General features: G+C 49.9%; 1 protein-coding gene across 3 annotated transcripts in view; it reads left to right on the top strand.

Annotated features, from left to right (window-relative positions):
* The window catches only part of AMOTL1 (angiomotin like 1), a 75206-nt gene extending 60691 nt beyond the window's left edge, over positions 1 to 14515 (top strand). For all 3 annotated transcript variants that reach the window (XM_035542458.2, XM_050713375.1, XM_035542457.2), the window contains 6 exons: positions 1514 to 1663; positions 5317 to 5507; positions 6591 to 6716; positions 8649 to 8875; positions 9569 to 9832; positions 11205 to 14515. In XM_035542458.2, coding sequence (XP_035398351.1) covers positions 1514 to 1663; positions 5317 to 5507; positions 6591 to 6716; positions 8649 to 8875; positions 9569 to 9832; positions 11205 to 11308 — 1062 coding nt within the window. In that variant the 3' untranslated portion in view covers positions 11309 to 14515. The remainder of the gene's footprint in view (positions 1 to 1513; positions 1664 to 5316; positions 5508 to 6590; positions 6717 to 8648; positions 8876 to 9568; positions 9833 to 11204) is intronic.
* The last annotated feature ends 931 nt before the right edge of the window (positions 14516 to 15446 follow it).

Raw genomic sequence — 15446 nt, 5'->3', positions numbered from 1 at the left:
ATTTCACTTCATCTGGGACATGGATGGATTTAGGATGGTGGGAGAATTTTAAGAAAAAGCTATTTTATTACCATTGTATTTGGTGGTAGGGGGGCTTGGTGAATCCGGCATTACACAGGGGAAAAACCATCTCTGCAACACAGGAGCCCCAAGCTAGGCAGGGGAGGCTGGATGAAGGGGAGTCCCCCAGAGCCAGAGGGACCAGTGCTTATTTGCTCCTCATGCCCAGGAACAAGGCAGCAAATGTCTCACTACATCTCCAAGGTCCACACAGACGTTTAGGGAACATCTTTTCGCTATCAGAACTCACGTTGCAGTTAACTTAAATAGTGATTTAAGTACTTAAAAAAGAGGTAGGCACCAGAATATCTTCTTGGCTCTAACCTAGCCAGCTTCTAGTACGTGTCTAGCCTTTGATATTTCAAGTAGGTCCCCAGCACTGATGAGGGTTAATGCATTTTTCTGCCTCCTGTCTTGCTCCTGAAAAGACTCAGGTCTCAAACAGATGCCCAAATACATGAGGAAGAGGAGACCAGAAGCCCTAAAGAGCATCATGGTGATCAGGGCAATGACCTTGAGCACTTTTATTATCCCCCAGACTTCAGATGGGGTCTGACTGGAAAAGGCAAAGCCCATCTGATCCATTATTCAAACAGATTCACCCTCCCTCTCCAAGTTAGGGGTTTAAGTCAAGCCTCAAGCCTGAAGCTCTAAACCCCCAAAACTTTCAGTGACAAAATTCATGATTCAGAATTCAGAAGGTTGGAGGAGAAGGCACGAGCCTGCCTTCCTGAGGCTGGGACCTCAGCCCATGGGGTGAGCAGAGTGACCCCACTGCTCCTGCCTCACGGGAGAGTTTTCAGCTCAGCATCCGTGCTCCGTGAGGACAGGCCCTGCTGTGGGCCTGGCCCCCTGCACCCCTGGGCACACACCTTTTTTAGGACAGGCTTTGACACCCATCTGTGTCCAGCAGCCTCCTCTCCCCACGGGCTCTCAGGCAGGCTGGGTCCCGCTGGGGGTCCCTACCAAGCTATGCTACGCTGTCATTGAGTGCCTGGTGCTGTGGTGGGAGGCCAAAAGTAGAGAGAACTGCTGGTCACAGGGCAAGGGTTTAAATCTAAAAGAGGGGAGGTTTACATTAGATGTAAGGAGGAAATCCTTCCCTCAGAGGGCGGTGAGGCCCTGGCCCAGGCTGCCCAGAGAAGCTGTGGATGCCCCATCCCTGGAGGTGCCCAAGGCCAGGCTGGATGGGGCTTTGGGCAACCTGGTCTGGTGGGAGGTGTTGTCCCTGCCCGTGGTTGGAACTGGATGGTCCTTAAGGTCCCTTCCAACCCAAACCATTCTATGATGTCTCCTAGCTGGGGTCAGCCCATGTGCTTGCCCAAACCGCGTCTAACACGGTGACTCTTGCTCAGAAACACTCGGGGGGCTGCTTGTGGGCAAGCGTGTGGGGTCCTGGCTGCGGGGTGGGGGTGCCCCGTCCCCTGGCGCTGCTGACCCCCTGTCCCCGCAGCTGCGCAGGAAGCAGGCCTACGTGGAGAAGGTGGAGAAGCTGCAGCAGGCGCTGACGCAGCTGCAGGCGGCCTGCGAGAAGAGGGAGCAGATGGAGCGGCGGCTGCGCACGCGCCTGGAGCGGGAGCTGGACTCGCTGCGGATGCAGCAGGTGAGGACGGGGAGCTTGCAGCCCTGCCGGGAATCACCTTGACATAGGCTTCAGGTTGTTGGGCAGTTCACCAAACTTTTCCCTTTTAACCCCGGATTTTCAGCAGATGATGGGTGAAATGTGCCTGCTGGGGGATGATGTCCTTTGCGGCTTCTCTCCAGGAATTGCAGGTTGTGCAGGATCAGGTCCGCACTGAAAGAGGAGAGGAAAGTTGTGGTACGTACAGGCAGGAGATTTAGCCCGTAGTCTTCAGGCAATCTTTTATTGAAAAAGCAAGGAGGGATGAAGTGGGGTTAGGTGGGAGCAACTGTCTGCTCAGGCCGTGCTCAGTTCTGGGCAAAGGTGAGGTACCAGGTTCCAGAGACGCTCTGTCCACAGCAGATCTGGAAACAAATGGTGCCTTCATCAACAATAAATTAATTAGATCTAAGTCTAGTCCAGAATGGGCTAGAAATGCAGGCTTGTATTTCTTTTTTTATGTCCTTGTTGCTTTTTTTTGACAGCCTGTGACCTCAGAGGTATAGGGTTAGAGGTATTTATAGAGGTTATAGGTTAGAGAGGCATTAAGCTCGTATTTTATGCAGGTATTCCTTTGGGTGGGCACCTCAGTCTCTTATACCCCATCCCCAAGTCCAGTCGTCTGTGTAAAGGGGAAGCACAAGGAGGTCGCGGGGAGGATTTCCAGGTTACAGCCAGCACCACGTGCCAAATCCACGAGTACTGGCTTCAGCAGCGTGAGCAGATGCTCTGCATATCTCAAACCACCGCCTGGGGAAAAGCAGCAACATAAGCAAGGCGTGATGCTGCTGTAACTCGTGAAGGGCTCACTCATATCTCTGTCAAGAAATGTATCTGCCACAGCAACCCTTCCTTATTTATGAGCTATCAGTGAAGACCGAAGCAGCTGTTACAGAGAGCTCACGTTGCCAGAAAGCAGAGGGGCTGACCCCGCCAGCAGGACGCAACTGGGAAATGGCTCCGTGGGCAGGCAGTGTCAGCGACCTGCAGAGTCAGGGTGCCTGGACCTGAAAACCTCCCCTTCGCACCCGGCATCCCCGGGGCAGGGCAGCCCCACCACCCCTCGCTTTAATCCACTTGAGCAAGTCCCTCTCTGGGAACACTTCCCGTCCGTCTTGGCTCTTCCTTGCTGCCGCATCAGTGCTTTGCATCTTTCTCGTCCACTCCACCGCAGCCTCAGAGGACAGGCTGTGCCTGCCGTCTTCCAGTAGCTCTTCTCACTTGCCTCCCAGCCTGCTCTTCTCCTTTCTAAAAAAGAAATCACACGGGGACATAATGTGCTGACTCTGGGGTAAAGGGAAGATCGTTTGAGAAAATACACTTCAAATTCAAGTGAGGGTAAAACTAGAACTAGAGAAGGCTTTGTTTTGTTGGCTGGAACAGAAGGGCAAATCGATAGATTAATTGGGATGGACTCTCACCTGAGTCTTTGCCGTGGGAGTTCAGGCTATGTCTGCTTATTTTTGCAAAAAAAAAAATCTCTAATTTACAGGTTGCTTCATAGTTTTTTTTTAGAACTGTGATTAGCAACTGCATTTTAGGTTGCCATAGCTCCCAAATGCCTGCACCCATCCCATTCAAGAAGTTTTAAGAAAGATTCTCTGATTTCACATCTCACATCAGTGTCGAGGGGGTGACTTAGGGGTACTTTTTCCTATTAAGTTTGATACTTTTTGCTTTGTGAGCCACAACGCTGCAACAAATCACATTGCTTCAAAAGACCCCAACTTTTTAATTCAGTGCTGTCTTCTCTGTGCTGTCAGTTATATCTCCTGAAATAGCTTCTCGTTGCAGAGAAAAAGAGCTTTTTTCTCCTTTTACCAGTCAGCAGAAGAGACACAGCACACAAGGAGCCAGAGTCTCTTCTCTTCCTTAACTCAGCCGAGTCCAAACAGCACATCTTCACTGTCACCGATGCTAGGACAACAACAACAAAAAAAGTAATAACCCTTCTGACTTAGTGTTGCAGGCTGCGTGTGCAGGGCCGGCAGACGTTCTGACTGCGAATGAGGGAGGCAGGCACCCGCAGTGTCCCAGGATGCTATTTTACAGGCCAGAGCTGTGCTTCGAAAATATTACCTTCCTGCCAGGAGCTTGACAATATCCGAGTGTACTGGCTTGTTGTGCGGGAGCAGAGTCACTGCAGTTGCTCCTAAGGGGCTATTCCTTACTGCGCTGTTCCAGAAAGCGTCTTCCAAACGCGTCATTACTGCACCAAAGCCAAGGGCTGCAGCCCTCCCCTGCTATCTCTTGCTTCCTGTAACCAGGAGATCAGTGTCTAGAAGGAAGAGCTGAAAACGTATTTTGGAAAAAGGAAACGGCTGCTGCAGCCCCCGCTCTGGTGGGATGGCGTGTGCCAGGGACCTGCTTCACCAGTGGAAATTCCTGGTGGGGCACAGATGCAAAGCTGCTGCTCCTGACACAGTTTCCCCTTTAGCACAGTGTTGTGCACCCTGGAGTGTAACAAATCTCTTGTATTTTTTACTGAAAAAAACAGCAGCATTTACTTCTGCTGACTTCTGACACAGCTTCGTGCCTGTCCCTCTGCTGTGGGCTCATCCCATCCACCTTCCTCTGGGCTGGATCTTCTGCCCTATCTCCACAGCAAAGATAGAAGCTCGAGGCAGCTACAGCTGCAGCGTAGGTGCTGTAATTAAGTGCCTGTGACTGGGCGGGGTGAATCCTGCCTGGCTAAGTGCTTCCCTCGCAGTGTAGATGTGAAGGGTTGGTGAGCTTACACACCCATCGCTGCATTCAGCATCCCCCGGGAGCCACCTCGCAGCCTCTGGGGATCTCCTGCCCAGCCGGGTGGAAAGCCACCTGCTGCCCACACAGAGCACCTCCTGAGGGCACCTTAGAGCCGAAATGTGCCAGAAGAGACAGGCATAAATCCACGCCTGGGGTATTTTCCCAGCTGCTGTTCTGACTGGCGTTCTCTGTTGTGCTGTAGCTAGGTTACACGCCACCTTTTTCTGTTCTTTTTTTTTTAATACATAAACCCTCTGGTAATAACTGCCTCCCCATGCCGAGCACCACCCAGCCGTGTGATGAAGCTCCAGCAAGAAGAATATCCTTTAAAGCTTTATTCCTTCTTTTTCCTACCTTTTCCCCTGGCTTGGGGCATCCCACAAAATCCACGCGTATGCAGGGGGCAGCCGGACCCCTGCACCTGGCACCGGAGAGATGGGTGCTGGTGCTGCACACCAGGTCAGCCTGCCCAGCCTCCAATACTAACCCTGGGGCTTAGCCTGGGGTTCCCACTGACCCTTTCAGGGGTCTCGGCACAGCTCTCGTGGCAGCCAAGGAGGTGTCCATACCGAGGAAGCACGAGCTGGCCCGCTTTGACACCACAGCTCTTACTTAGAGGCATGGCAGTCCCCTCGTGTAGCACCGGCCTCATCTTGAGGGGATGGCCGGGGTGTCCCGGTGCCAAGAACCCCAGACGGGGCCATTTACACCTCCGTGGTTGCAACTCCTTGTCTCCGAAATTTGCTGTGGGACGAGGAGCCCTCTTTAAGTCTTGGGCTGTGGCAGCAAAGGGGATGTCTTTGTGGGCTCCGGAGAAATGTGGATAAAAGGGGCTGGTAGCTCCCGTACTCGTCAGGGTGAGTATCTGTGGCTGTTTGCCCCGGCAGAGGCAGGGAAGCTACCAGGCAAACAGCCTCCCGGAGCACAACGCCCCGGCGCTGATGGAGCTGGTGCGGGAGAAGGAGGAGCGGATCCTGGCTCTGGAAGCCGACATGACCAAGTGGGAGCAGAAGTACCTGGAGGAGAGCACCATCAGGCACTTCGCCATGAACGCCGCAGCCACGGCTGCGACGGAGAGGTGAGATGTTGTTAATGGGAACGGGCGTTTCTCTATTTGCAGCAGAAAACAAGGAAAGGATCTTTTCTTCAAGCTGGGTTTTGCTTTGCCTTCCCCCGAGATGCTCTGGCAAGGTGAATGTATCTGTCACTCGTGGTACGTCTGTGAAATACAGCAGGATTTAGCCTTCTGACCATATCCAAAAGTTTATCATTAAGCTTCAAATTAAAGAGGTTCTCCTAATATCGAAACTAAACCTCTTGGCTGCAAATTACGTCAATTTATTCTTGTCCTTCTCAGGTGTACATGATGAACAACAGATCACTGGCGACCTTGTAACAGCCTCGTACATACTGGAAGACATATCCCCTCGTGTGTCTTCCCTGGCCTGAACTAAACTCGCTTCCTTCAGCCATCCCTCATATGTCCCGTAGTAAACCCCTTCCCTTTCCCAGTGCTTTCGTCTGGGTTGTCTCCAGTTTGTCTGTCTGCACGCACGGTGCCCCAAAGCACACAGCATATTGCAGCAAGGCTTCCAGCAATGAGGGGTTCGGGATAATTAACCTCTCGCCGAGTTTCTTCAGAGCCAAATCCCCTGAATACATCCTAGGAAGAGACTCGCCTTTCTCAGTGTGATTGAGTGCGTGTCCCAGTATGATAGTTTCTGTTGCTCTCCAGTCTAGACAGCAATTCCTGTGCTATTTTTCACCTTCCTAGGCGTACAGTTTTGCTTCTCGTTTGTGATGCAGTCCTGGTAATTGGGACCATTCCCCCAGTGAGTGAGGCCCCCCGATTTCCAACCCCGTCCTCCAGGATGGTGTTTCAGGTGTTTCACCCCATGGGGGCCACCCATGATTTTAGCACGCTCCCTGTTCCACCAGTCCCAATTATTAATGGCATTAATGACCTCAGCCAAGAGTAGGCTGCGGCAAGACAACCAGACAGCCGTCCGATTTGATAACCAACCACTGCTAGCTCGCTCTTCGAACGCGGGATTGGGGTTTTCCTATGCAAGCACCAAGCTGCCTTGCAGAAGCCACCCTGGTGGCCGTAGGACCCGACTCCGTGGTCCACCCGGCTCACCGTGTCGCACCGCTTTGCCAGGGACGCCTCGGCCCCGAGCCACTCGCGCAACGGCAGCTACGGCGAGAGCGCGCTGGAGGTGCGGGGCTGGCAGGAGGAGGAGGAGATCGTGCAGGCCAACCGGCGGTGCCAGGACATGGAGTACACGTAAGGGGCCGCGCCGGCTCGCCGTGGGGTTGGGGACGGGGTCACCCCGCCTGCCTGGAGCTGGGGGTTGTGCAGGTAGGCCAGGATGCCCTCGGGTTCCTTCATGCACACCCGGGAAGGATGGGCTTAACTTCACTATGATTTAGGCTCTTCAGCATAAAGGCAGCGATTAAGTAGCTGCTGTCCTTAGATATTTCCCCCCCACACCTTGCAGTTAAGCCTTCTCTGTGCCAAAAATGGCCTTCTTGAAAAACGGAGGCAGTTCCCATATTAAAAGTAGGTTGGCATGGGAGGAAGCTAAATGCTTGCTTAATCTCGGTGAAAATCCCCCACTGGAAACGAGCGTGTCTGGTTGTGAAAGCTGAAGGTGTAATCCCACTCCTACATAATCAGCAACACAAGCATCTGCGTTTTCCTTCCTCTTCACTCCTTCGGAAGTCGCCTGCTCGTTTCTAGATGCACTGTTTCACACGTCCGAGCAGGGCGATGTTCACACTGGCATTTAGGAACAAGCCTGCAAAACTTAGCACCAAAAGCACTGCTAAAAAAGCTGTGTTTTCCGGTAGTAGAAGGTATAAAGTAAACTTTTTTGGATACAGGCAATCAGCAAGAGTAACATTCCTTGGCACAGACACTTCTCCATTTTCAGCACACAAATAGACATGTGGCTACATACTCAGCACCATTTATAATTCTTTGCCTTTTTTTTTTTTTTTTCTGGTGAAAAGTGGCCTTTTGATCAGTAAAAATCCCTTGAGAATGGTTGTGCATTTCCCTAGGTTTTTAATGAAAAATTACTTAAAATCTGTTCTTCATTTTTGGCTTTGCCGCGGAATGACAAGTCTGCAGACAGTTTTATAAAACAGAATATTTGTTGCTTGTGGAAAATGTAAATGATTGTTTTTACTGGGTTTATTTTTTGTTTTCCACTCACACATGCAAGCAAATCCTGCTTCCAGTGAAGCAATGGAATTTTGCCATTGGCTTCATTAAAGATAGATTAGGATCTGGTGTTTTCATTGCAAATTAGACATCTGATTATGACAACTAAAGCCAACATTAAGTTACTGTCTATCTCCCTTTATGTATATGCTTTCCAGACATGGCAATTTAGCTTTCACTGCTTCACAAAATGGAGCTGCGTTTGCTTTCGCAGTAAATATATAGTCCTTTGACTATCATATTTGACATGTGCAAGTTTTTTGTTTTGTTTTTAATGTAGTTTCAGACCCTTTCAGTATGATTTGGTGTTAATAATGCCTGGAGAAAAGTCTCAGATAATCATTTTTTGTGTGTTTTGAGAGTCTTTAGGTCTGGATTAGAAAAGCACAGGGAGCTTTGCTCCGCTCTGCACACCACAGGCAGATGGTTTCTGCAGAGTTTACTGGAAACAAGGAGCCCAGCCCAGCTGTTACAGGAACCAAAGGGAACTTCTTCAGTCGCTTCGGCAGCAGCAGAGCTTTACTCCAGCTGCCAACAGACCCGAATTATGAGGTTAACTCAGGATTTTAATTCAGATAATACTCAGGCAAACCCCTCCCTGTGGCAGTCTGCCAAGCACGGGATTCCGGATTTGACAGCAATGGGGGAGTGTTGCTTGTGTTTTTATATTATGTCAGTGAAGGTAGCAATCCACAGTGCAGTCAGGGTATTGCTCTCATTGCTGCTGCTGTGGTAAAGCCACAGCAACAGGTGGGTTCATTTAACCTTGCAAAAAAGCAGTTTATAGCCAGAAATGCTTCCTGTTCCGAGGTGCATCATTATCCCTTGGAGGACCTGGTGGGAGCTGCCTTGTCCAAGTCACTTACAAGTGGAGATGACAGAGCAGCAGGGCACGTCCCTACAGACTGGTCCTGCTCCCTTAGGGTGCCGATTGCTGCCCGTTTAAACTCGTTGTCCACTCCTGTAAGCAGAGCATTCATATTTTGGCAGAATAAAGAATCTCCATGCAAAAATAATTGAGAAGGATGCCATGATCAAGGTCCTTCAGCAACGCTCGCGGAAGGATCCCGGAAAAGTCGACAGCGCCAGCCTGCGACCTGCTCGGTCCGTCCCCTCCATCGCTGCTGCAGCGGGCACGCATTCGCGCCAGACCTCGCTCACCAGCAACCAGATAGCTGAGGAGAAGAAGGAGGAGAAGATCTGGAAGGGAAGCATAGGTGAGTGTTGTTTTGGTTAAGCTTTGGCTCATTCATCGCTTTGTGGTAATCCTTCTGCCTGAGCTTAGCAGTAGTGCCCATGGCTGTGGCGCTGTCCGTGTGCCAAGGTCAAAACCTAGTCCATTTTTAACCTTCCTTCATATCTTAATTGTATTTTTAATCATATTAAGCTGTTCTGCACTGATTATAGAAAGCCATAGTCTGGGAAGAGACTCCTAGACACAAGGAGATAATGCCTGCAACTTTGTGGGAGTAAAGACCAAACCTGGACCAGAAAAAAAGGTTTGGTTAAAGCTAAACAAGGGGGTGAGCATCCCTTTGGGTGGGAGTTCGTGATGTGATGTGGCAGCTGAGCGGGGAAACAAGTGCAGTACAGCCTGTGGTTTGGGGCCACATGGGATGGGGGTGCAGAGGGATGCCTGTGCCGGGGGTTCCACCAGGACCGGTGTGCAGAAGGGATGTAGGACAGGGCACTGCTCTCCAAAGGCTGCGTTTGCAGAAAAAGTACGTCTGGCCTGGGAAAGTACCGTGTGGGTGTCAGGACAAGAGTATCACGCAGTGTCCAAGGGAAAAAATAAGCAGAGGGAAAGGGCTGGAGGCGTATCCAGACCAGCACCTTGTAGCTGTGGGGTGGGACGTGGGGACAGCACGTAAATTTGGGCCGGGATGTGACAGAGCTCGGTGTGTTCTCAGGGCTGCTCCTGGGGAAGGAGCACCACGACCACCCGTCGGGCCCCTCGCTGCCTCCTCCGCTGCCCTCCTTGTCGTGCACGCCAGTTCCAGCAGCCTCCCACGCGAAGACAGGCAGCAAAGACAACAGCACCCAGACGGACAAAAGCGCCGAGCTCTTCTGGCCCGCCGCCGCCTCCTTCCCTGGCCGTGGCCGGCTGGGCACCACCCCGTCGCACAGCCCCGCTCCGCGGCCCCCGGGGGCACGGCCAGCGGGCGAAAAACTGGGTGAGTGCTGCTGGGCCCCCCGGTGGGGCAGCAGGGACGTGCAGTAAGGTCCTGGCACCCCCGGGGCTGTTGGCACATTCCACAAGACACCCCGGTGTTGGTGGAGCAAAAATAAAAAGGAGGGGAGTTTTCAATGCTGCGCAGTCTGGCATGGCAGAGGTTGGTGCTTGGCAGCTTTTGTAAGGTTCTGCTCGTCTGTGGCAGGCAGAGTTTCTGACAGATGTAATAATTACGCATGCTGCCAAAGATAAAAATCAATCATGGACAAGATCACAGGGTTTCACACCGTAAAACGCTCCATACCTGGTCATATAGTCAGCCCCTTCTCGTTTTTCAGCTTATACCATGTTTAGCGAAAGCATCACCTCGTTTTTAAAGGAAACCTGCTGGGAAAATATAAGGAGAAAATGGAGAATGTCTTGTTGGTTTGTGTTTTCGTGTTTGTTTTTTATTTTTGGTAAAGAAATATGTTTTTAATTATTTTGGAAAAATGGAAACTGCTGGTTTGCGACCATAGCAAGGGGAAACATTTATTTTACAAATGCTATTTTGAAAAAGCCATTTTCCTGCATATTTATCTGTTCTCAAAAACAAGTCTCCCCCCCCAGGAACTTCATCTATGTCATTGGTAGAGCTAAATACCTTTAATTACTTGAAACTCTGGATTAGTGTGTCCCATACAATTCAGACTGGAGTTTGTTTCCAGGAACCCATAAATTAGTCTTTCAGGTTTTTCCCTGTTTTAAGAAATGAGAGTCCTTCTTGCTGAAGCTGACAACGTCACGAACTACGATGACAAAAAGAAATAGCTGACAAAACGTATCATAGATTATCATGATTGGCCATATACATGCTCTTAGCCTGTTTCACTGGTAAAATAATATATTTTAGATTAAAACACCCACCTGATTATTTGTGTACTGCCTTCACGTTGTTTCAAACTCCCGAATTTTGTACCTGAAGCGGAACAGGAATGCAGACGTGCAGAGTTAGCACGGATCAGATAATAGGTAATAAGTTGCTAAAGTGATGCAGACTTTCCACAGATGGCTGCTTCTCTCCAGGGACACAGCCACTTTTTAAAGGGTGCTTTTGTCTGTTTCTCTTAAATGCTATTTTTGTGCCTACCTTGGGGTCTGTGCACACCAACAAACCTGCCGTTATCAGTGATACTCCATCATTGTGCAGGGAATTCAGGTTTACGTCTTTTGGGCCTCCTGATCAAATTTGGCTTTCAATCTTCAGGACATATAATTGTGCCCCCCGCCTCCCCCCTCCGTGTCCCCCCAAGAATGGTTTTCTATTTGCTTCAAACAATTTGCTGTTGAATTTGAGCTGAGGACTGACTTTGTTTCCCTTGTTTCCATTGCAGAGAACTCCAGCCACGGGAAGCCGCCCGACAGCAAAGGCAGGGTGAGCAGCTTGCTCCACAAGCCCGAGTTTCCAGATGCAGACATGATGGAAGTCCTCATCTGAGCAGAGGATGGCATCTCTGGGGTGTCGTGGGCATACTTCCAGGCCTGAGGATGTCGTCGGTGTGCCAACCTTAAAAACGAACTCTGAGAATTTGAAGAAGGACGGAGAAAGTTTGTGCCTGAAACGAAGCTTGAGTCTGCTACGTTGAGACTGTGGACTGGGCGAGAAGTAAAGAGCACCGAAGAGGAGAGTTGAAATGAATGTCTGGGACTTTCTGAGCAGAAAGGGACATGGAAAACTGAAGGTGGCTTGAGAAGGTGATCGTCGAGGAAAGAGGAAACTGCATTTTCTGGTGTAAAGAGAAGGGAGCTAAGTTACAGACTGGGTGCACGGGGCCGTTCTGGTTTACTGCCTCTGCAGCCAGGACAGGAGCAAAATCTTGGCTCTTCTGGGGCCATACGAGTTTCTGAAAATAACAGGAGAAACTTGCATCTTCCTCAGTATTGATTCATTTCTTAAAAGTATTCACTGCTGAGTTTTAGTGAAGCGTTGGTCTGTAGATGTGCACGGCGGGTTCTTGTAAGTATCCCTTTGAAGTGGTGTGGTGTGGTTTTCCTGGACATGTAGGTCAGGTGCCTCACTCCTGGCTGGACAAATGTTACTCTTGGAGCTGGGTTGCAGTGCAAATATTCGCGTCTTGCAAACTCAGAGCTTGCTAAGGCTTCTTTTTTTTTGGTAGGAGCAGTTGTTTGCTGGAATTTCGATGGAGGATGAAGGTAGGGGAGGACAGGAGCTCCTTCGGCAGGGGCTGAAGCAATCCCTTCTGTAACACCGGGAAGGTTTCAGGAGGGAAAGTCGGGGAGGATCCAGCCAGCTCCACTACAGGGGCTATGCGAGGCAGGGTTAGGTAAGAGGTGAAGTGCATGGGTGCATTTTGTGGGCGAGGATGTGTGCGGGAGGGCAGGAAGGGGCTGACACAACGTGTCCCCTGAGCATAGCCCCGCAGACAGCGTCGGTCCAGCCTGCAGCACTCCCCGAACGTGGGCTGCCCCCGATGCTGCCAGCTGCACGCAGGTTTCAGCAGGTGGGAATCTGAGCACAAGGCTGTACGTAGTACGTAGCCCGAGGGAACACAAGCCCTTTGGGGCCAATTACATTGGAGAGATGGAAAAAAAAAACAACAAAAAAACCACTGAGGGTTTCTGAAATGAGTTCAGTGGAACTAAGCTGGGCTTGCACGTGAGATCAGCAGATGCCTCTTACTGTGCACTGGTTCACAACAGTGGAAGAATCAGTGTGTTCGTGGTAAGAGCAGGAATTTTTCCTTATTTTCAGGGCCTGCAGCCAAATCCTACCTTCCCTGAGCAAATAGACCTGTTGTTCAGGGTGGTGTGGGACTCAGCATTAAGGGGTGTAGTGTCAGGCCCGGAAGGGTTTAACTGCAAAGGGGTGCATGAGCATCATCTGTTCTGCGTGCTGAGAAGCAGTCTCTTTTCATCTTGTTTCTCCCAAGGCAATTACTCCTTTTCAGCTCAGTCCCTGATTTCTCTAAGAGGTGGCAACTGTCTTGTAAGACAGCCAACTCACCGGCAGTGTTACTTAGACGTTTTGCTTCCTGTATTGCAAATGCTGATAGGGAAATGTTCCTCTTTGAGGTATTTCTATGTTGGTTTTTGTCTTCCTAAATCATCTAGTACACCCCAATGACATTAGGGAGAATTTGGCTTTGGGAAAAGGGTGATGGGATTTTGTGTGAAGCTGCCTGAAGTGGAAAGGTGATGGGTGCTCATGTGGCTGGAAGGAACCATGTGCTCAGGACTGGCTCGAGGTCATCCCTTCCTGTAGGCATCAAAATGTTCTTGATTGTGAACACACCAGGCACTTTAAACGCTGCTTTTGCTGAAAACTGAAGTCCTTGCAAGCTCAAAGCCGGCAGGTGCTAGAGCCCTGCGCTCAGTGTTGCATGGCTGAGAGAGACCAGTTTTTGGAAACAAAATGGCTGTGCTAAGTCTATGCACTTACTTGTGTGTGTACCTAGAGTTAGACATACGTCGGTGTCGCTGAGTTTTGCACTTGTTAGCCGCAGTAGTGCTAAGTAGGCTCTGTAGTCAAGAGAATCGTGTGTTCCGAGTATTGCCAGCTTTGCAAAACCAAATGTGTAAAGCCCTTTGAAGATGTTACGCTGCTTAATATATGCCTTGTAAAATAATTTTATTTTTTTTTTCTCTAAAGTTAATTTAAATGTTGTAAACGTTTGCATAAAAGCCGGGTCTGTGCGTGGCAGTGGCTGGCTGCAGGCTCCAGCATCCCCCGACCCACCGCGGTCACCCTCCCGCAAGGGAGCCAGCACTGGGAGCTGGGCAGGAGGGTGAGAGAGCAAAGGAATATAAGTTAAACAGTAGTGAGTATTTCCCCATCTTTCTCCAAGAAATAAGGATACCCAGCTGCATTGTATGACTGGCTGTAGTATTTCTTTTGATGACGCTATTTAATGATTTCCGGACAGGCAGGCAGCTAGGTGTCCGGCAGGAGCAGCGTTGGAGCAGTGTGCGTGACGTGCTTTCAGTCGGTTGTATTTCACTGTGGTGCAGCTCTGCTTCTCAAAGTCAGCTACAATACCACACTCCTCCGCCTCCTCCTCCTCGTGGAGACAACGGGCCCTCCGCTTCTGGGTGTCCAAAGGTGCGTTTACAACTGGTGCTGCCCCAGCTTTGTGTTCACGTGTGGGAAACCATCTGTTACAAACACAGTGCGGGCAAATTTTACTTTCAGATTCACAGCTCAGATAAACATAAAGGTTCGTTCTCCTCAATTTAACTGACCTCAAGAGATTTCAGCTTTCCTGGAGGGAAGGTCTGAAGGCGCAGGGGTCTCCCCCGCAGCCCAAGCACTAGCAGGGCTTGCATGGAGTACTGCTGCCACGAATCAGCCCCTCTCAGCAGAGTGGTGCAGCTCCATTTGTTCTGGTTTTCCCAGCTCTTTGAACTGTATGGTGTTTTGAGAAACTGTGCTGTAGCCATTCCAGGTGACGTTGGTAACTAGTTGTAAAATACTGTCATTTTTTATTGTCGTTGGTTGTATAGAGAAGTTGGTGTACAGTCTTGTACAGCTGGGGGCTTGTTTGTACATAGGTGGGTAAATGAAGAACGTTATGTGTCACCCACAGCAAATATTGATATTGTTGGTCAGCCAAAGATTTCTTATTCTTTGCTGTTGAAACTTGTGCCTTAATATTGTATATAATAAATGTATAAACACGTTTCTTTCCTCACTTTTCCAGTGTGAGTATATTCAGTCCCCGGGAGGATTTTTTGAACAATTTTCTGAGTTTTTCACACAACGTGCTAAGATGAAGAAGTCATACTTGGTTGACTTTAGGCTGTGTCTCCTGTGTTTTTCATAGCTGTTGATGAAAGGCCCCACAGTAGGTACCATCAGCTAGTAGGTGTGGGCATGAAATCACTACGTCTGTAAAGCAGAGAGCTTTGCCAAGCTACAAGAGCAGGGTTTTAGTGAGATCATCTTTATCTGAAGGAAATCAGGGTGGAAAGTTAACAAGACACTTTGGTGAGCATCGGAAGTTACGTTAGCCCTATATCCCATTAAGCATGGCACTCCCATTGATATATATATATATGTACATATATATATTTATCCTTCTGGGTCTGAGACTTCTTAATTTGGCAGGCGTTGGCTTAAAGTGACTGAGATACCTAAATACCTTGTGGATGTTGGTATTCTTGAATTACTATGATGTCCTCAGTAAGGAATAAAGATCATGTCCCATTTCAAGCTGTTGTATGGACAAGGGGAACGCTCAGACCTTGTGGAAATATTGCACCCGCGTTTGCTTATGCAACTGAAAGAAGCTCCTGGCTTTGAGTGAGTGAGATCTGCCCAGCACGCTCTCACATGCTCTTGAAAGTGTCTGTTAGAAAATTCCTGAATCGGGTCCCGCCGAGCTGCAGGCACGAAAGGCACGAATGCCACTAAGGGCATCTCTCCCCCGTGGGCTCTGCCTGCCCCAACTCCCTCCCCAAAACCCTGCACAAAAGAAAAGCAACCTGCCCCAAGCAGGAGTGTGTCAGCAAGACCCAGGGGGTTTGCAGGAGCTCGAGCAGCAGCGTGCTTCACCCACATGGCGGCACCTTGTGTTCCCCGTGCGAGCACAGGTCGGTCTGACCCCTCTGATCACTCC

Source organism: Cygnus atratus, chromosome 1, assembly GCF_013377495.2.
Source record: "Cygnus atratus isolate AKBS03 ecotype Queensland, Australia chromosome 1, CAtr_DNAZoo_HiC_assembly, whole genome shotgun sequence".
NCBI classification, from domain to species: domain Eukaryota; kingdom Metazoa; phylum Chordata; class Aves; order Anseriformes; family Anatidae; genus Cygnus; species Cygnus atratus.
Note: the sequence above shows the minus strand (reverse complement) of the source record. Positions and strands in the feature narration are given on the sequence as shown.